Source organism: Cygnus olor, chromosome 11, assembly GCF_009769625.2.
Source record: "Cygnus olor isolate bCygOlo1 chromosome 11, bCygOlo1.pri.v2, whole genome shotgun sequence".
Taxonomy (NCBI): Eukaryota; Metazoa; Chordata; class Aves; order Anseriformes; family Anatidae; genus Cygnus; species Cygnus olor.
The window spans coordinates 20,266,746-20,287,821 of NC_049179.1; the positions used below are offsets into that span (position 1 = coordinate 20,266,746).

Sequence of the window (21,076 nt, forward strand, 5' to 3'; positions counted from 1 at the left end):
TCTTTGTTATTCGCAAGCATACCATGCCTATTACCCTGATTGTGCCAGCTCCTACCCTCAGAAGCTTAAGAAAATTAATTTTAAAAAAAATAAAATTACTTTGTTGTGAATGACAAAGTAAACATATTTGGTGTCTGAAATCCAGACTTTTCATCCAGTTGTAATGACAGTATGATCATTTTATGATTCTAGAGACACCCCCTCCAGGCTATTTGAGTGAGGATGGAGAAACTAGTGACCACCAGATGAACCCCAGCATGGATGCAGGTAAGTCATCTTTTGCCATTTGTAGCTTTCTAGGTCATACCAGAGACTTCTAAAGCTTTTCTTTGAAGCACTGAAAATCAGATCGCGGTGAGAGTTATTTTATCCCTGTAGGAGTGCAAATGTAGCCTGACATCTCATGTAAAGCACAGGACAGTATGGTTTAGAGCTGCTGGTGAGTCTGAAACAGTGGAGACACACCTAACAATGATAGTTTGCACTGTACTGCATTCATGCATCTGTATGCACATGAAAATTGTGCAAGTAGCTGGCACCTTCTGAAAAGGCATTTTTCTCATTACTTGGCTGTTTACATGCTGAAATGTCCAGTTAAGTATATGTGAAATGACCACTAGCAGATTTGTTTTTAAATGGGTTTATCATTTTGTGAGTATATCCCAAAGAATGTTGAAGTCTGGGTTCTCTCACATTGCCAAGAAAACATGAGGCAATAAACAAGATTTAGACTGAGCAGCCTTAGACTTCATGATAACCTATATCAGCATGTTAAAATTAAATACATGGGTCTTATCTTTCTGTGGGTAACTGTTTAAGGCATCCTGTTGATCTGAGTTGTGTCAGTGCTTGTGAGTAAGAATTACTGAATTAGACACTTAATTCCTAAAACTTTTGCTTGAAAAACAAAAACACGTCTTTGGTTAGAAGGGCTGATGCTTTACAAGAGGGATATGCAAATATGTGGCACTTGCATAAAGATAGACATGCAGAACCTAATTAATGCAAATACTGCACGCAAATACCCTGGTTTCTCTGTATGTCTTCAGCCGTAGAGCATACGTGGGATTCTAAAAGAGGGATGACTTGCAGTCTCTCACCAGTTATACAGATGGCGGAAGGGAGTGTGGGTTTGTTTGTCTACATCAAACATAAGCCTATTGACACAATACATTTCAGCACATGCAATTACTGGTAATGTGGTTGACATTTGGAATGTATGTATGGCTTTTTGGGAAAGTGGACTGAAAGAGGATTGGCCTGGAAGATGCTATAAATACCTAGTTTGTGTTCAAATGCTATATCCCTTCCTTCAGATGTTAGGGATTTCCCTCTTTATAGAAAAACAAATGTTAAAGAAACCAGCTGAAGTCAGTGTGAGAGGAAAGAAAGGATGGGCTGTACCACCTGCCTGCATCCATGTGGCATCCAGAGGCTGTGGAGCTGGCTCTAGACATCAAAGTGCAGATATCAAAGTACATGCACAAAATTTGTGGGCATAATTGTAATGACTGGGGATAAAATTCTGATGATTGTTTGGTCAGATCTGTATAGCTTGATCCAATACTCCGTTATCCCAACACCAGTAAGATTCATTCGTATATTGAGTGATATTTTTTCCACTGTTAAGAGTAAGTATATTTTCTGCCTAGCAATGTACAATAAAGTTCTTTAACACACAGCTAGCTGGGCTTGAGTGTAGCTGTGATGATAGTGCCTGGAGTTTCAATAACTGCATGTGAAAATAAGAGACAACTGCATGTGCATTTTTGAAAATTAATGGGTAGAGTTTAAGTGAATTAAACTCTCTGAGGGTGTTTAGCAGTACTGCAGATGTCGCAAGTTGATATCGTAAGTAATAGCATTCAGAAGCTCATGTAAATAGTAATCAACATCAGAGAAGTTGCTAGTGTCACAAAACGAGACTTAGCTAAGAAGTCGGATTTCCCTCTCAACAAGCCTGGGCAGCACAGATTTTGTGCAAGTGTTTTTCCTTGTGTAGATGCCATAGTAATAATTATAATGTCTTGATTTTCAGGTTCTCCGAACTTATCACCAAATCCTATGTCTCCTGCACACAATAATCTGGGTAAGCATGTGATCTTGAGCACTGTGTGTAATTACAGTCAAGATAGTGACATTTTAATAATGATGTCATTTCTTGATGTTGCGCATGTTTGATGAGGTTGTGAGCACTGTTGATAGTCCTTTCTGCTAATCCGCTTTACTGTGATAACTGTGGTTCATAGTAACTATGGGAAATAAGAAATTTGAGCTTACATCACAAAGTTGAATTGAGGAAGAAAAAAAAAAGAAGAAATATTGGCAGATAAATACCAGAAAGAATGAGTGAAGGACTGCAGGAAAAATACACTTGTTTGATTATATGAGTTTGCAAGGAATGATACCTGACTGTTTTGCTGGTGGCTTTATGTTCTTGTCCTTTTTTTTAAGGGGACAGTTGGAGGTTAAATTCTGTCTCCTGGAAAGTTACTTTAAAAATTTTTGGTGCTTACTGGTCCCTTTTATCATGTACCAGCATGCCTTATAACTTTTTACGTTTATAACTTGGTGTTACATCCATTACAGGGCATATGCTGCTATCCATGTGCTGTGGACAGGGGGGGGTGAAGTTCAGAGCACCAGATTTGCCTGCACTGCTTCGTCAGCTCAGGCAATTGTTCTTGTAGTTATTGTAGTATGAAATTGGGCATGGACGGAGCAGAGCTAAGTGGAGGAGGCTGGTTGGTTGGTGCATGGTTGGAGAGCCCAAATAAACAGCGAGAGAGCAAGAATGCTAGCATATGGAGAGAGACAGAAGTCAGAGGCATGAGCTTCAGAGGTGTTAGTGGGGTCTTAAGCTTTCAAGAGCCTGGAACAGTGTTGTAGGTGAGACACGCAGACCTTGGATGCCCTGTGGGATTTTTGTGGCTGACCGGACAGTTGGTTTTCTTCAGGAGAGCTCAAGGTACTCCACGATCTTGAGTTCTCTTCAGAAGTAGAAATAGCTGTTGAACAGGGCCTTTGCCTTTGAGATACTACTAGAGGTCTTGTGGTTCTCCCTGAACCTCTCTTTATCTTCCCAAATGGTTTTGCTCCTCATTTTCATACCTACAGGCATGGAAGGTCTGATCTTCATTAGTTTGAGCTCTTACCTTATTTAAAATTGCTCTCAACAGTCTCTCCTAAAAATACTCACAGCTCAGGCTAGCTGCAGGATCAGTTCTCTACATGTTCATTAAGCCAGCAGACACAGGCCACTTGAGATTACTCTTGAATAACCATAGCCATAAAGTTTACATATGCTTTTAATCCTGGCAGAGGGTACTTTGACACTGCTCCAAAATTTGTCAGTCATTGGCTGACTTGTGGATATCTTGGGGCTGTTGAAGGGGATTTATTTTCTCTCTTCTTCTTCTCTTTTTTTTTTTCCCAAATTCTTTTTTTAAAGCATGGAATATGTTGCCACGGTGCCACTAAATTTGTTACTCATTTTAACTGTTAAAGGCTCAGAGAAGAATACGTAGCTGACTCTTTTTCTTTCTTTTTTTTTTCTCCTGTCTGAATCCATTATGCTCAAGTGTGCTGCCTAGGAGTTGATGAGAATTTCTAGCATTTTTTTGTCAACCTAAAAATAAAAAGCCAATTACGTGTAACAAAACCAACCTGGCAAGCTGACTGTGGCATCTGCCTTACATAAGAAAAAAAGGAGTTTCTAGGAAAGAGGCCCCAACGCATATCCTTTCTAACCAGGACACTGCTTATTAACACATGCTGCTCAGCTGATGGGCCTGAAGGATGTCTAATGTGCAGTCTGGTGACAAAAAAGCACATAGGAGGAGGTGAAGCTGGTTAACCGCAAGGAATCTCTTTGTAGTCTAGGGAGCAGACATCAGAAAAACAGTTCAACTTATTGACATTAAAAGATATCTTTAAGTTTTGCAAACCAAATATTTATTGCTCTTAGGCAAGATCTCCCACAAATTAAGAACGTCTTGTCTCTTTTTTAAAATCGTATTGTAAATTTTTGCATGCGAGGAAGCTACAAAATGATAAATGGAATGGCACATCCCTGAGCAACTCTTAACAGCTGTCAATGAAAATCTGTCATCATCCGTGTCTTGTAGATGGCAAATCTAAAGGAAGGAGCTGCTTATAGTGGTGCAGGTGAAAGCACAAGCAGCCCACGGTCCGTCAGCCTGCCAGTCTCTGCAGGCCACAAAGCATACTCTGTAAGACCAGAACTTTTTCTCAGCCTTGCTGATTCTCTTTCTAGTTAGACAGAAGTTAGCTGGTGCCTCATGGCCTGCAGTGCTGCTGCTTTTGCTGTGCCACACAGTTCTGTGGATGAGCAGAGCCTAGGGCATTACTTTAATCTGCAGACGTTTAACCAGGATTTCTCTGTATGTTTGTTAAGAAATTTAAATAGAAATTTAAAAACACAACGGCGTGCAGTGAGGGAAACTCAGCGAGCTCCCAGCAGCAGAATGTGAAGTATTTTTGCAGTTTCACCGTTAAGAAAATAATGTCACGGTATTGCAACTGGCCGCTTATTTGAACAGAACTGCCTGAAGCTTTTAAGACAGTTTACTTTGCCTAAGCTGAACTTTGGACTTCCATCCTATGGCTGTGTTCCAGAGAATTACAAAGACAATAAACTAGCATGAGGCAAACTGACTAGAACAATAGAAGCGAGGTTTGTTTGAGCTGCAATGCATTTCAGTATAAAGCTGTAACTCTGTAGTATGGGACTGAAGGAACTGAGGGACTTTCAGTTCATCTTTTCATCCACAGGCACAAAAAGTGTTGCAAGTAACATTTGGGGATTTTTTTTTTCTCCTTTCAGCTTGTGCATTTGCTCTGGAAGCATTGGGTCCACGCTTTCAGTAGTCAAACAAAAGATTTAAATGGAAGTTGTACATATCCAATGATCTCTTCTGTAGTACTAGAATTTGAATTGGAAAAAATACAGAAAACCAAACTGAAAGCAGAGCTGCCAGCATTATGTGGACATTGGGAATGAAGTCAGGGAGTTTACGCTGGCCGAGGGCCAGGCCTGAGGTTGCATGCGTATTATTTTGGAGTGAGGCAGTCCCTTGGTGTACAGGAAATCCATTGTCAGGGTTTGCTCCGCAAAAGACTTGACGCAAAAGCTGTAAGTGAAACAAGCACATACCCTATGGACAAATCCATCAGGAACGTAAGCCTCTGTGACTCTCTGTGTTGAAACACTAATTCCCAAAGCAGGGAAAAGACAGCCCTCCTCCTCAAAGCGCAGAGGGGAAGTGTGCACACGTATTTATCTCCTAACCTCTGGGGGAGTCAGAACTAATGTGGCTGCAAGTAATGCACTGGGATAACATAAATCAGTAACTTCTGATATACGTTGTGTATCAAAAACATTAACTGAAACTGGGAGAACAATTACTCTAATAGTTAGAGCAAATAGTAGAGTATGCAAAGCACCCAGCGAGTTTTTAACTCTGAATCTGAACAGTCCTTTGACCTTACAGAGAAGATGCAATGTGGGTAGCGTGACAACAGGCAGTGGACATTTATGAAAGCAAAGCTGTAGCAAGACAAAGTTAAAAATGTATGAAGATGATTCAGGCAGGATTTACGTGATTTTAATGCAGCTCACCCATTCAATGACAGCTCACGCTAAAGCCCAAGACCACAAATCACAGGAGAATGCAGCACCATTGAAAGCGTGGTTGCATTTTTTGAGAGATGAATTTTTCTTTAAAATAGGATTGTTTTGGTTTGTCTCTGTCCTCAAATTGCAAATAAGCTTGAAATAAAATTTCTGTACATCCCTCGATGGGGTATCCCCACTTCTGAAACCACAGAGAGCAATGTAGGCCTCATTTTTATAACTTGTAGTTACAATGCTGCAGACTGCAACTGCCGACTGATTACATGAGGCTGGCAGTGGAAAAATAGACCTGGTGTGGCAGTTTCCAATGGGACAACCAAGATGTAATACAAGAGAAAAAGGCATCATCTGTGCATGTCAGGAGAGGGACTTGCTTTACGCTATCAAAATAGTTTACAATGTGAAGAAACAGCAGGTATGGTTCACAGATTTCTTACACTGGTGTAACTACTCCTGTTCTACTGAGCTGCCTTCTGCTAGCTGTCGCTCTGAGCAGTACGTCCTTTTCCACTGGGGGAAGATATGCTTTCTCTTTTGTGGGTGTAATGTGTGGAGGAGAACAGAAACATTGGGCTTTGCTCGTGACAGAGCGTTTTCCTTTCAGGTGATACAGTTAAGGAAAGATAGAGACTGTAAAAGAAGCTGGGGATGGGTAAAGGCTCCAAAATTCACAGATTTGCAGATCTGCTAAGGATTGATGGAGTTCCCCAGATACACTTCTATACAATTCCATATTTGCTGTCAGCAGAGCTTGTAACAAAGCAGAAACGAAAGCATTTCTCTGGGTTTTAGCTACTTTGGGAACTCAGGTGTCACAGCAATGGAGAGGAAACCATCGTGCCTTCTGGCTGAAGCCAGGCTGCTGCAGCCTGACCGAGGGTTACAGAGCAAAGCAGGTACCAGATGAAAAACGACTCTCAGACCCTCTGCAGAGACGCTCTTAGGGTGAGAGGAGGCTGGGAAGGAGCTGATCTCTTAAGCCCAGATTCACCTAAGCCTTTCTAGAGCAACAGATGGGGAAGCCTAGGGAAAAGGCGGCATTTTGCTCGGTGGTGTTACCCCTTGGCCAGATGGGAAGCTGCTCTGTTCTCCGGTCAAGCACCTGGTGAACGGGGATGAAGTGATAAATCGGGGGTGGGGAGGAGGGAATGAAGGGAATTCTTCTCTGGCTTTTATTTCTTGCGTTGAATGTGGGAAATAGAGTGCCTATCAATTAGCTTAGTCTGCTTTCCGCTTTCTCTGCTCAGCAGATTCGCGGCTTACAGTACGACTGGACACCATCGAGTGCAGCATTTCCAAGAATATTTGGCGTGGGCCTTCCTCTGCTGAAGTTACTAGCAAAATTCTCAGTGAGCAGTTAAACAAATCATCCAAAGCCATTTGAATGCCCCACCTTTCACGCGTTTATTGTCTTCCTGAGACTGCCTCGGTCTGTTCACAAAACTAATTTCACTTGGTCCACAGGCTGAGTCAAGCTAGCCCCAGTACAAGACAGTGGTCGTCATCTATTGGGGAAATGGATTTTCTTTTGAAAACTTGGCATCAAGCAGACTGGAAGAAAGGATCTAATTTTTAAATTACTTTGATGGCATTATTATAGACGGTTTGGTCTGTACTGCAGACAACTCTATTGGTTTCAGCAGTGCTGGAGAGATCGTAACAGAGTCAGTAAGAACAAAAGTCGGACTGCCTTATTTGCTGGCTACTTTGGTGTAAGTGCACAGAATTAGGATTAGGGGTTCTGTGTCATTGAAAGCAGATCTGTGGTCTGCTCTTTCTAGGGTTTTCTGTTTCTTCCTTTTCTCTCTCTCTCTTTTTTTTTTCTTTTTTTTTTTTTTTAGGGTACTGGCGTCCCCAGAGTGGTCCTACATTTCATTGAAAAGCTAGTTTTCTATTTAAAATTTTCTCCAAGTATGAGGATAGCTTAGTGACACCCCACTTACCAAGTGACTAATATCTTCGAGTATTTTTGGTTGTTCCATGTGCCAGAAGCTTCAGGGATGATGCAACTTTCTAGCTGCGCTCCATTAAAATCTGTCAAGTAATTAAAGTTTGATTGTTAGAGTGAGCCCAAGGAATGAAGCAGAACGATATTTCAAAACAAGTGCTTTCTCCATTCCCCCCTTCCCCTCCTGAGGGCCTGTGACTCACTTTGCTTTTTGTTTTTGTGCAGATCTGCAGCCTGTTACCTACTGCGAGCCAGCTTTCTGGTGCTCGATATCCTACTATGAACTCAACCAGCGAGTGGGGGAGACTTTCCACGCCTCCCAGCCCTCTATGACCGTGGATGGGTTCACCGACCCATCCAACTCTGAACGCTTCTGCCTTGGTTTGCTGTCTAACGTGAACAGAAATGCAGCAGTGGAACTCACGAGACGACACATTGGTAATTTCTATTTCCTTATTTTCGGTGGTGCTTTTCAAGGTGGAAGGTGGAGACCTGCATGCAGAGATTTTTTGGTTACCCACCTGGCATGCAGTTTGGTCAGTTTTAGAACACCGTGATATTTGGATATTCATGGTGATTTAGCAGGCTAGTCTTCCATAAAGGAACACTAATTGTATTCTTTCATAAACGTATAATAAAAAAAAAAGCACCGGGGAATGCTAAAACCACTGAATGTAATAGAGATAGACAGAATTTAAATTTCTACACGCATTCTTCAGAACTTTTTTTGAGTGGATGTTAGTGCTTAGCTTGTGTTTTCCTTTTCCCTCCTGCACTCTTTTATTTTCGAACTTACTGTTCTCTTAAAAATGGAAACTTCATTTTTATCTCAATTTCCTCTTTACTTGCTTATACTGTAAGATAAGACTCATTTTTGTTTTCGGTTAAGCTGGTGCTAAATAGAATATCCCAGATCTATGCAATTTTAATGAAAGGCAAAATTGTTTATGATTTGCCGTGTTTTCTGCTGGTTTCTGGCAGAAATGAACACGCTCTTTGTCCTGGCGTTGTTCCCCTTTATTCCTTTTCTGGGCAATAAAGTTTTACAGGAGGATCCTTCCTTACTTGTTGTTAAAAGGATTTGCAGCACCAGTAAATAAATAAATAAATAAACAAAAGGCAACCCACAAAACAAACAACAAGCTAAGATTCAGAAATCAATCCTGAAATACAGCAGGCTCCTTGTGCAGCATGGAAGAATGAAAGCAGGATTTTTAAATAGCAGTGCAAGATCACAGCAAATATTTATCTGAATAATGAAGATGAATTCCTGAAATTTGTCTCTTTATTAACTGGGAATTTAGCAATGTGTATAAACTCAAATGGGAAATAGATATTTGTCCTGGTTTACAAATGTAATCCCAAGAAAATGTAACTAGTTGAAAACATTGTATAATTTAATTCCAAATCAGTAAGTAATAAATAAACGAACAGCTGTATCCAGCTGTGATGCGTTTTGGATAAGGTTGAAGACTGTATGTTAGCCAATAGTACCTTCGTATGGAAAATATCAGAGTCGTGCACGTTTGGAATGAGCAGGCTGTGAGGTGGTAAGATCGTGCAGCCCCAGGCTGGCACTGACAGCAGGGCTGGAGAGAGTGGTTTTGAGGTGAGTTTCATTTTCCTCATTCATAGTTCAGCTGCTTTTTGAGATCTCTTGGGTGCAGAGATTGTCTGTCTCGGCTAACTCTTCTTCCAGTTTTTGCAGATGAATGTTCTAAACTAACCCGAAACTCTGCTGTGTGTTTTTTAGGAAGAGGGGTAAGGCTCTACTACATTGGCGGCGAGGTGTTTGCTGAGTGCCTTAGTGACAGTGCCATTTTTGTCCAGTCTCCCAACTGCAACCAGCGCTACGGCTGGCACCCAGCAACAGTCTGCAAGATTCCCCCAGGTAAGGAAGCGTGCCCCGCCTGTCGTCCTGCGCAGGCTTCGCCTTCTGCAGGCAGGGGCTTGCTGTGGAAAGCAAGCGCTTTGTCAAGGTAGGCATGGATTTGCTGACCCCTGCTCGTGACAGTAAAGAGAAACTTGAACTTTATTACACGCAAATAAAGCGACTTGACACCTTCCGCGTGGGAATTTTCACTAGCTTAAAGGATGAAGCTACTAATAAGGGAAGCTACTGTGTATGCTCCAGCAAGTATTTGTTTCTTCATGATCTAAGTGGAAGTAGGAGCAGAATCTGCCACATGCTCTGTGCAGTGTTTTATCAGTCAATACTGTAATTATCTGATAGTCATGCTTATAATTTTATTTGTATCATTAAAAGACGATAATATAAGATTTTTTTAAAATTTAGATTAACTCATAATAATTTAAACTGCTACTGTTTTCTGGTCTGTAGTAAAACATTTTTCCCATTTTTTGTGAATGAGTTTTATTCTAGGGAAATCCCCTTTACAGGTACTTTGTTGCTCTGGTTACAGCAAACACTTCTGAGGTATGCTGAAAGATTGCAGGAGAATTGATTGCAGCTATCTAGGAAAAATACACTTTTTTGTTAAATACATGAAAGAGATAGGATGGGAAGATGCCTTTCCAAAGGGTATTTAGCTAGGCTTACAAAACCTTATTTTTTACAGTTAAAAGTGTGTATGTATTTTAAAAAACTAACTTTTTTGTTGAGAAATATTTGAATAAAGATTGTCCTTTTTTTTAGAGATCTGTACACTACAAGTTCTGGTCCATGTTAACGGGTTTCCTTTCTCAGATGCTTAGGAAGCAGCTGCTAGTGCTACAAACATGACTTAATTCTCCAGCCACATCACAAGAGTCCACCCGGGCTGGAGTCAACATCTGAAAGCATAAACAACCCACATTTCCGCTGTAGATTCATCTAAGGCACATTTATTGGACGCCAGCTCTCTGCACTTTTGCCACAGTCTTTGGATGCCTTCTCAGATTCATCTTCAAATCTTTGTTGGTTTCGAAGCAGTTTCTTCATTCCCTTGTTGACCAGACCACGTCGTAGCCCTCCTCCTACCCAGCACAGTCACAGAGTGACCTGTTCCCATTCCATCCTGTGGTCTGAACAGTTTGGCAGGCTGATCAGCTCATTTGCTTTCCTTGCCACAACTCTTTCTCTGTGCTCAGCCTGGCCCTGATGCTCTCACCCTTGTTTTCCTCTTAGAAAACTGTAATATGCCTGACACGGCTTCCCTTCAAACTCTCTGCAAGATGCTCTTGGGCTGTGCTCTTTTATGGTCACAGAAATGGTAGTTTTTTTCTGCAGCTGCTGAGCCGCTGAATGCAGTTACGCTTTGCTATATGCGGTTCGACCCAAAACAGATGACAGTATGAGTCCAGCCCAAGAGAGTAGGCTCAGAAGTGATTTTAGAAAAAAACAATTCATCATAGTCCAAATGGTTGTTTTTCAGACTTGGCCCATATGTAATCCCAAATGAGCACTACTTGCACGCCAAGTTGCAGAGTTTAACTTGTTTCTGGTTATCTGGGAGAAAGCAAGCATGGCGATGCTTTTTTTTAGTTAACGTATTTTTTAGAGTTTTGTATTTTTTTTATTTATTTTAACCACGATGAATGTGATTATATTTCACCTTTATCGCCTAGAACAGTTGAGTAGGTTGTTCTCAGCCATTTCAGCTGTGAGTAAACACTGGAGGGACAACTTCAGTTTTAAAGGAAAATTCTTTGGCACATCACACTTGAATTTAAGAGAGGATTATAGCAGAAACAGCTCTGCTATGAGCCTTTTTAACCCTGATAACCGTTTTCTAGCTTGCCAGAATGGTTTCACTTCAGAACTTCTCTGTTACTTCTGCTGACAGCCACCACGTAAATCCAGCGCCAGCGAGTTCCTCTTTTTCGCCTGGGCATTCCTTTGTTTCAGGCCCTGTAGCAACTGCTTTTAATTGGCATTATCGTCATAGTTAGGCTTTTAAATTAAAACATGGAGGAAATGGTTGTGAAGGAGGTAGAAGGGGGTTCCACACGAGGACCCCAAGTCTGGTCGTGCAGATCGCAGTCTGCTGTGAGCACTTGCACTCGTTGTTCTCTGTCCATAGCGTGGTTTTCTTCCTTCTCAGCCCATGAGTTGTGGATGTGTGGTGACGTTGATTCCTTTTCTGCAGTCCTGTGTTAAAGCAATCTGTATCTGCTATCACATGGTCTGGGGACATGGGAGAGCAGCACCGAGGTTCTTTCCATTCTCAGCCAGTAATAGATTCCTTAATCTGGTTTAGCTAATGCCTCGATCTTTGTCGTGTTCTTTTTTCACAGGATGCAACTTGAAGATTTTCAACAACCAGGAATTCGCAGCTCTCCTGGCTCAGTCAGTGAACCAGGGCTTCGAGGCCGTGTACCAGCTGACCAGAATGTGCACCATTCGGATGAGCTTCGTCAAGGGCTGGGGAGCAGAGTACAGGTCAGCCTCTGAAGGAAACTTGCGCCGTGCTTGTGCTTGCCTTTGCCTCTCACGTATTTCACAGCCTAGGAAACTGTTCTGCAGAGCTTCTTTATTCGGCTTGTAAGACGGGGAGTTACCAGGGCGTTTCCTTAGAAATGCAGATAGCTTGTATTTGTTGCGAATGCATTGGTCACATTTTATTCTTCCCATCCTACTGGTGTAAAACTTGCATTGTGTGATACACTTGGAAAATCATGTGCATTTGGTCACAGTGCTGTGCAGACCAAGAGCTTCACCTGAAGCACAGAAGATAAATCCAGATGGCCTGTGTGGGAACAATTTTTTTTCTTAAAACCAGATGTATATTTGATAGTTTGAGTGTCTTATGTCTACATTGTTATCAGGCCACCATCAGTGTGAGTGCTTCCTGGTTGATATGGGTTGGGTTTGATGTTGGTGGTTGTTTTTTTTTTTATCAGGGACCAATGGAACTAAAATAAAAGCAGATCAGCTTGAAAATCTACATGTGGAAGAACTGTTAGAGTTGCCACAAAATTACTGTTAATTCTCCTCATCCTTTTCGTAGTGCTTGTCATAGGGCAGTTGCTTAAATGTGACTTGAGGCGGTGGGAGAAGCAGGGTCACTATTTTTCCCAGTGAATATTAAAGGTAAAAAAGGGGATGTAGTGGGGTCTGGTGTCTGGGATCGATGGTGTGGTTATTCTGCCAACACAGGGAGAGTGTGAGGGGCAGAGTACTGCGTAGCTTGTGCTGCTGCTGCATTAAGAAGCAAACGTCCCTTAGTAGCAAAGGGAGTAAAATGAGTGCTTGGTAGTACAAGTAGGGGAGACAAAATTCATCGGAAAATGAATGTTGTTTTATGAGAGAAAAAGCTGGCGAGGATTTCGGCCAAATGTGATTTTGAAATACTTGCTTGCAGTGTACCCTTGAAAGCCGTGGCCTTATTTTAAGACCTGGGGGCAGCCCCTGCCTGGCGGCGCGGCGAGGCCGTCTGCGCTGCGCCCCGCGCACAGCTGCCTGCAGCAGACGGGGGAGATGCCATAGCATCAGCTGGAGCCCGGGTCCCGCACGTTACTCTCCCGCTTTCTTCATTTCTCCAGATGTTTGGAGTCCATTTTGTTTTGAAATTGTCCTGCAGCCGGGCCAGAGCCTTTCAGCCCTGGCTCGCAGCCACGGCTCGTAATGAAGTCCAGATGAGCATGACTTACGGAAAGTCTACTATCTCATTAGAGTATTGTACTCAGTGAAACCCTACGCTCGCGCTGACCGCGCCGCAGCCACTCTCCTGCTCCTTCATTTCCTTGCCACAAAATACTACATCTGATTGCCTTTGTCAGAGCACGTTTATTTGTTGAACTGATTCATATACGAAAATGTTACTGCGGGAGCTGCATCCAGAGCGCTGTTCCGGTGATTTCTGCTTCAGCTGCTCGGCCGTGTGAGCAGTCTGGTCGGCGGGGTGTTCAGTGCTCGTGTGCGCCAGGGATTTGGTGGAGGGAAGCGGGGAGAAGCCGATTGCATAAGCAGCCGGTGATCCAGAGGTTCTCCTCTGCCCTGCGAGAGGCCGGCGGAGCAGGCTGAAGTCATGGAGAAGGCAGAGTGGAGCTTGCCATGATGGATTTGCAAAGGGCAGAAACACGGCAGCCCCTCGGGTCTGGGTTTCTGTGCGGTGTTGCCAGCACAGTTGCTGGACTGCTCGGTGCTAACCTGGCTTTGGGCAGCAAAGGGGGCTGCTCTGGGTTCAGGGGGACTTCATTTTTTCTGCACCCTTGGAGGTTTGTTTGCTCCACTGAAGCCGATGGAGCAAGAGGGCTGCTCTGCGCGCCCTGCCCTGCGGCCCTCCTGCCCAGGCAGCTCACGAGGTACCCCGTAATGCAAACCACGCTCCGTTAGGTGGCTGCGTGGGACGGGCCCTGCCCATACGCCCACTCTCGGGGCATCGTCGCCTGCCAGCTCCGCTCGGCCGCGCCTGAGCTGGGAATGGGTGGGGTGCCTTCAGGGAGCCGCTGCCATTTTCGGTTCAAAGCAGAAGGGATGCAGATCCGTCGCCACGACGCCTTGCAGCCCTCGGCCAAAGCCTTGCAGAGCTGTACCCCGGAGCCCTCCGCCTCTATCCTGCCACGAAGGGGCAGGGATGGTGCTGGGAGCAGAGGGACTGTCCCCCGGGGAAGGGTCCCTCTTTCGGCAGCGGCTTCTCCCAGGGCCCCGCAGACTTTGGCTTCTCCCTCCCACAGGCAGATTCCAAGGACAGCTTCTGTGGGAAACGCGGGTGTAAAACAAGGCTGTCTCCAGGCTCTTTCTCTCTCTTTGTAATCCTCCTCCTCCACAGCAGCTGTCCGTGCCTCTCAGCCTAGGCCAGCAGTCCTGCCGTCCCTCGGCACAGCCCCGGACCCTGTGCCCCGGCCTCGCTTCCCTCCCCTTCCTCCCCATCTCTTCCTGCTTCGCCATCTGGAGACACTCCATGGGGTCCTGAGGGCAAACAACAGAGAGGCAGATAGGAGAGGGGAAGGTGCTTGGTGGCACCGAAAAGTCCTCGGACCCAGCAGGGTGTCCCCCCTCTATTCTCTGGCCACAGCCACCAGCTCCTGAGGGGCTTTAAACCACACGCATTAATACCAGATTTCTGCCTCGCTGCCCGGCATGCCTGCGTGTCGTGGGGCCCAGCACGTCCCCCAGGCTGCTCTCTGCTTAAAGGGCGCTGAGCAGCGGCTCTGGCTGCACGAGGGGCTCTGCAGGGCTGGGGTAGGGAATTCAGGTGGCTGAGTGGTGGCCCCGTCACTTCCACGTCCTGCCAGAACTGAAAGATCTGGCGAAAAGAGAGTACCCTGGTCTCACCCACAGAGAAACCGAACGTGCTTGGTAAACAGCTGACGTTGCTAACCAGTTAGGAGGCGCAAGGCCTGCAAAATCAAACTGGAGTGTTGCTCAGATAAAAGCCTTCCTTTCTCTTCAGGGAGTCAGGAGCTGCCCGTTTGCAGAAATCTGAGGAGCGAACAGATTATAGAGGGAGGTTTTCCTTTGAGATAAGAGATGTAAAGAGAAAAGATCGGGTGTTAAAGAAGCCGGCAGCATAGGCCAGAAGCATGTTAAAGAGGAGAGAGACATTCCTTTGGCCCCGCATGCAAGACTATTGTCTAAGCAGGAAAGAATGCTTCGGTAGCTGTAAAACCTTTTCACATTTGTGAAGTTTTGCAAGTCACATTTATGTTCTTTTTTCCCTCTCTCTCTCTCCCCCACCCCTTCTTTCTCGTAGGCGGCAGACTGTGACCAGCACTCCCTGCTGGATCGAACTGCATCTCAACGGTCCTCTGCAGTGGCTGGACAAGGTCCTCACCCAGATGGGCTCCCCCAGCATCCGCTGCTCCAGCGTCTCCTAAGGAAATATTTCCTGGGGGCGGGAGGGGGGAACAAGGACTGGAAAATGGAATTGGCTTAACCCTTAGCAAAAGGCGTAGAAAACAAACTCCCAGTTACTGAAGTGATAAGGAAAAAGATCTGCTAAAAAGTGGGTTGTCTTTGTTTTGTTTCTTTCTTTTTTCTTTTTTTTTTTAATGAAACTTAAAGACCCATTTAAGCCACTTCCACTGAACCTGTTAGCACTTTGGTTACAATGCTATGGGCCATTGCAGTTAGCATGAAGCTGAAGCTTATCATGATGAAAAAAATGGACTTGGTTTCAGCGGAGAGAAGCCAGTGCTCTGCCTCCAGCCGTGTCATGGTGCCGCTGGCACCAGCCGGCGGGGAGGGAACTTTCCCTTTGCCTCTCACGCCTCCAGCCTCGGGTCACGCAGCATCTTGGAAAAGCCAGGTACGGCGGGACTTTGGGATGACTCTTGCTCATGCGTTACTGTCTCCATCCATCTGAGGACACCTGTTCTCCCTGCGATTGCAGCAGGAGGGGGGGAGGAAACATTTAAAGCACATGCAAGAGCGAATTCCCCCAGCGATGCTCCCAAAAGGAAAGTTTCCCATGCTGGACCAGTAACGAGGAGGCAGAGCCTTGCTTCGCGCCCGAGAGATGCAGCTGACGCCCCAAGTGCCTCAGACTGGATTTACACGAAGCAAAAGGCCTAAGTGAAGGCACCTTCTGATATTGCTGCAGCAACTTTCGACTAGAGCTGCTCACAGACAGACATTTGTGATGTGGGGAGCTCTTGCTGGATAAGTTAAGCCTTTGTTATTGTGCAGTCTATTTACATTAACTACAGAAAGTTTGTATTCTATTTTCTCAGTATGTCGAATGGTATCTGCCACTTCTTAAGTCTTAGGGGCGGAGTGAATTCAGCGTCCAGGTCTGCTCGAGAGACGGGAGTGAACAGCCCTTGCTGCCATTTGCAGAAAACACAGTTCAGTAGGTCATCCCACGCTGTCACCATGACTGTGCACGAACCAGGGCATCTCAGACACACAAAAACTCAGTTAAAAAACGTATTTCATCTGATTGAAATGCTCTGAGATGTGGTTTTGCCTGGAGAAATTGGGAGAGTGTATTTACGTGTATTATAAAATGTTCATTTTAAATATACATGCTCCAGACTGTTTAATACTTTTTCCCTGTAGCAACTGTCATGGCAAACAACTTCCACAACTGGAAAAAAAAAAAACAACAACAAAACTTGGTTTTATGGTTCAAATTTGCCAAATTAGTGTCATAGCTTTGTCAGTGCTATCCAATTATCCGTTCCTTTATATCTCTGTTGAACATCGTACGCCTTTGTGCCAAAATGGAAGGGGGAGGGGAGAAAGCGATAATCAGTTTCCTATGGAAATCTTTTTTATTTTATTTTTTTCCTTCTATATCCAAAAGGCAGAGACGCAAGATCTGGCTCTGGGAAAGACAGACTGTGACGGACATTACGGTGGTTTGTGCTAACTTTCGTCCTGCACAGTTTTAGGCTCCCAGATGCGACCAAGAGCCCAGTGGAAGTTTCCCTGCGTGCCAGAGCCCTGCTCCCCGGTGGGGAAGGGACTTGTGCGACCCCAGACACTCACCAGCAGCTTCCATGCACCCGCCTGTCTGTAGGGAGAGGCTTTTGGGATGTGCCTGTTCCTCTGAGACCGCCCTGCATCAGCCCCACCGCTGGGGTTGCAACACCCGGCGCTTCTGGACCCGGGGCCCTGGGTGCGCTGGGCACAGAGACCACCGGGAGCCTCAGCAGCCACTTTACCAGGCAAATGGGGGAGGCTTTAGCAGAGAGTTTTCTTCCAGAAGTGAGAAATGACATTTTGTATGTGAAATGTAAATCCTGGGGAAGCCTTTCAGTGGTGGGCACGCTCCTGAATGATGCAGGGACAACGCAGGCACGTCTCAGCAGCCTCCTGCAGGACTGTGGAGCTTTCACTGTGTGTTCAGCACGGCTTGTGGCATAGCGCTGGAGGTTTTCTAGGATTTTTTTCTTCTTTTTTTTAGTTTTTGCAGTGTGTCTGATTTTTTTAGTTAAATCTCTGATTGCATGGACTTGTGCAATAAGAGCATCTGTATAAAATAGCGTTCTCTAGCCACTGAAGAAGTAGGTCTGTCTGTCCTTGTGGGTTGATTAGGCACGTACTTTCGGATGCAGTTTCCTAACATAGTTGCAAACAAATTTATGCGGACTTCTGTGGAAATGTTTGACTTGCTGTTCTAGTGAGAGAGGAAAAAAAATGCTCTAAAAATGGCCCCAGGATTCCTTCCTCGAGCGGCGTTAAGTCACATTTGCTTTATTTTACCAAACTTTTCTTCATCTGCATGATCATGGAGGAGGTTGGGCTCAGTGGTGTCTTGTGCATTAGCACCAAAGACGGCATCTTAAATTCGAGGCTCAGAAAGCTCGTTACACGCGGTGGCGTGTGCAGGAACCCAGCCCGACCCGGAGGCGACAAGCTGCAGTAACCTGGCTTCGGCTTCAGGTCTGCACGCAGAATCATCGCTGCCTCCGCCCAGCTGAGGACTGGAGCTGGGTTTCCTCTCTGACCAGACTTGTACCTTTTGTTTGATAACGGATAGTGAATCGCCAGCCGCTGCTAACAGATGCCTTTTGAAACAGGATTGGGATGATGGATAAAACCTTTGGTTAATCTCACCTCATCATCCCTTAAGTAAAATGGCTTCAGATGAAAAATGCAAGCCAGTCCAGCAGTACCGTTAGATCAAATTGAGAGGAGGTTATCTTCACTCGAGTATTAATTTCCTCTCCTCCCCTTTGCCTTCGCACTAATTCATAAAAGCTTTCTGGTTTCTGATGTTACCTTATAAAGGCAAATGGAAAGTCCTGCCCCACGCAACAAATGAGAAGATAAAGGCTGGGGAGGGTGTGATCCAAGGGACGTTTTGGTTGTTTCCTTGCAGTTGCGCAGTTGAGGTGAACTGTACAGAAGAAAGCAAATTAATTCCCCTGCCAGGTCTGAAGTGTGCTTAATCACGCCATCTGTGCAGACACTAAGGAAGGGAAGAGGTAGCACTCGGCTGCAGCTTGTTGGAGGCAGCGGTGCCCCAGAGGTACACGTGGCTTACTCTTGATTTTACTTTTCTTTCTAAAACTTTATTAAAGTAGCTTTGATATGTAGCACAAATGTATGCAATCAACCACGCCCTAGCTTAGATTACACGACTGTACTGGAATATCTTCTCATTTAGTGGTAGTCTTGGCTAGTTTTACCAGGATTTCATACATTTTTGTTACTAGTAGAGAGTCACTAGCAGGAACTTTGACTCTTTTTAATTGGTGTAGCCGTACACAAGGGCCTGGCTGCTGGCAGATGATATTGATGGCCTTGTGGTTTTATTTGTCTGTGGTGATTTTTTTATTATTATTAATGTATTGAACTGAATTGCAGTGTGTATTTTGTGTTAAGCTTTTCTTAGAAGTAATCCAGTGCTATCCAGTTGATTTAATTGTCAGGAATCAGCATGCGTTTATACAGAGATGGAGAAATCTGATTGTGTGACATTTCCTCAAAGCTCTGGTTATCCACAGTTACCATGAGAAGGTTGCGGGGTAACCTTTGAGAAAGCAGTAAGCAAATCGGTTTCCCCTCCCCTAAAGGATCAACATGCTTTGAAGCGTGCAGAGGACTCCCTTCCAGGTTGAAGAATATTCAGGACTCCAGCTCAAGCAGCAAGTATTGGCATCCACGCCTTGTGCTATTTACTAACTAGAAAAAGCACGAGGAGCGAGAAGAACCCAGCTCAGTGAAGGACTTCAGCCATATCGCAAAACATCCGTGAGCTTTCCTAGTTCTCTAAGGTACTGGATAGGTAGGAGGAATGGAATATCACGAATAAGCTGGTAAGCTAGAATGAGAAATAATTAGTCGCTATATAGTAGCTGATTGAGCGGTATGGTTAAGAAATTCAGTATATGTTTTTTATTATGTACATGCTTGTATTTATGTTGTCTTTCTTGAATATTCAGATGAATCAAATATTTAACAGAAAGGGCGATAAAGGATTCAGACATTAAATCCTTCATTACGTCCCTTTCTGGTGATTGCTAGAAACAGGCAGTTACTGACATGAGAACAAGAGACTCATCTCAGAGCTGAGCAACAAGCCCTGGCACACAAAGCAAAATAAGGACTCCTCCAGCAGGAGTCTTTGCCCGAGTTGCTGTTGTATTTTTAGCAATAAGTCAGGTTCCCAGAGGGGCCCTTGAATTGTGGTCTTCAGGTCTTTTCAGATTAATGAGGCTTTAAAAAGAAAATAACATACTATTCCATAAATGTTTCGGTTCATCTTACATTTCCTCCGGTATGCGGACACTAGAGGAGTCTGCACCGGTCTCTGCTGCTGAGATGCATCTAGTTCACTCTCACAGAGGAGGCAGCCTACTTCCTTCACTCTCGATTGAACTATTCCCCCTTTGATAGATATGTATGAGCATGTATGCAGTAGTGTTTAGATCTTCGTAACCTGAGATTGTATGTTAATGACCGGTGATGTCACCTACATGCTTTAGCTTGTTAAGCATTATTCACCTATTTTGTTACTAAAGACCTGTACTATGTATGCCCTCTTATTTCATATGTGAAACTGTAAGTTCTATTTTTGACATTTTAATAAACTTTGATTTGAAAACTGAGGCTCATGAGCAAACAAGGATACTGTAAAAATATATTTAAGGACAGAAACTGAAAGCATTTGGAGTTTTGAAACCACACAGAATACAGAGCCAGCAGTGTCCTTAGGTATGACGATGGACGTTTCCAGCAGTGCACATAAGCTCTTGGTTACAGGTAAGGTCATCTTTCTTTGGGCAGTTTGTTTGTGAATTTAAAGCCAGAAATAGCATTGCTTAAAAAAAAAAAAAAAACAACGCAACCAGTTCTTTTAACTAATGGGTTTCAAAGGTGAGTAGAAGTGGAGCACTGCAGCTCAAAGGATTTATTGTCGAATTGCTGGAGAAGTCAGAGGTAGCTATCCCACCTAGTCCACCTATGCCACATAAGCTGCTGCATGGCTGCATTACGTTCCTAGATGAAGTTCTGACCTCCTAAGATGTATTTTTGGCTGTTGTCCCTTGCTATAACAGATTTCTCAGGCCCATGGTCTCTTTGCAGCAGTGCTGCTGCTGCTTCCAGCCACTCAAGGAGAGCATCTTCAACAATCACTGTAGCCAGAAGTTAAACAGTAGCCAGACTTTACCTGGGTAGAGTCCTTCACACCCAGCCTGAGCGAGCTGGGTGCCGTGGACGTGTCCCTGCTGCTGTCAGTACCAGGCTGCACCTAGAGGTGGGCCCGGGCTGTGAAATGCTGAGCGAAGCAGGAGGCAGGCAGCGAGGAGCCGGGCTGGGAAGCAAGGTATCTACACACTGGCATTCAGCCAGCCTCGGAGAGGGCATTCTCCAAATAGCGTTCCTGACAAAGCCAAGGCACACTATGATCTAAGTCTGTGAACTCCTAACGTTCCTCCTAGGGTTTCACTGAAATTCAGATTTTTTTTTTGTTGTTTTTCCTGACAGAGGATTTACGAGAATACTTTTTCCACTCTGTTTTCCAACAATGTGGTAATAAAAGGGTCTTGTCCAGGTTTTATAGTAGGGCTGCCAAAATGCATGTGTGATGTAGTAAACCAGTTCGGAGCTGTGAGTTCTGCTAGTTGTCACCTGA

At 44.5% G+C, this 21,076-nt stretch overlaps 1 protein-coding gene across 6 annotated transcripts in view; it reads left to right on the forward strand.

The window, feature by feature from the left end:
* The window catches only part of SMAD3 (SMAD family member 3), a 75,390-nt gene extending 55,342 nt beyond the window's left edge, over positions 1-20,048 (forward strand). For all 6 annotated transcript variants that reach the window (XM_040570433.1, XM_040570432.1, XM_040570437.1 and 3 more), the window contains exons 4-9: positions 193-267; positions 2,039-2,089; positions 7,830-8,042; positions 9,358-9,495; positions 11,841-11,985; positions 15,242-20,048. In XM_040570433.1, coding sequence (XP_040426367.1) covers positions 193-267; positions 2,039-2,089; positions 7,830-8,042; positions 9,358-9,495; positions 11,841-11,985; positions 15,242-15,365 — 746 coding nt within the window. In that variant the 3' untranslated portion in view covers positions 15,366-20,048. The remainder of the gene's footprint in view (positions 1-192; positions 268-2,038; positions 2,090-7,829; positions 8,043-9,357; positions 9,496-11,840; positions 11,986-15,241) is intronic.
* The last annotated feature ends 1,028 nt before the right edge of the window (positions 20,049-21,076 follow it).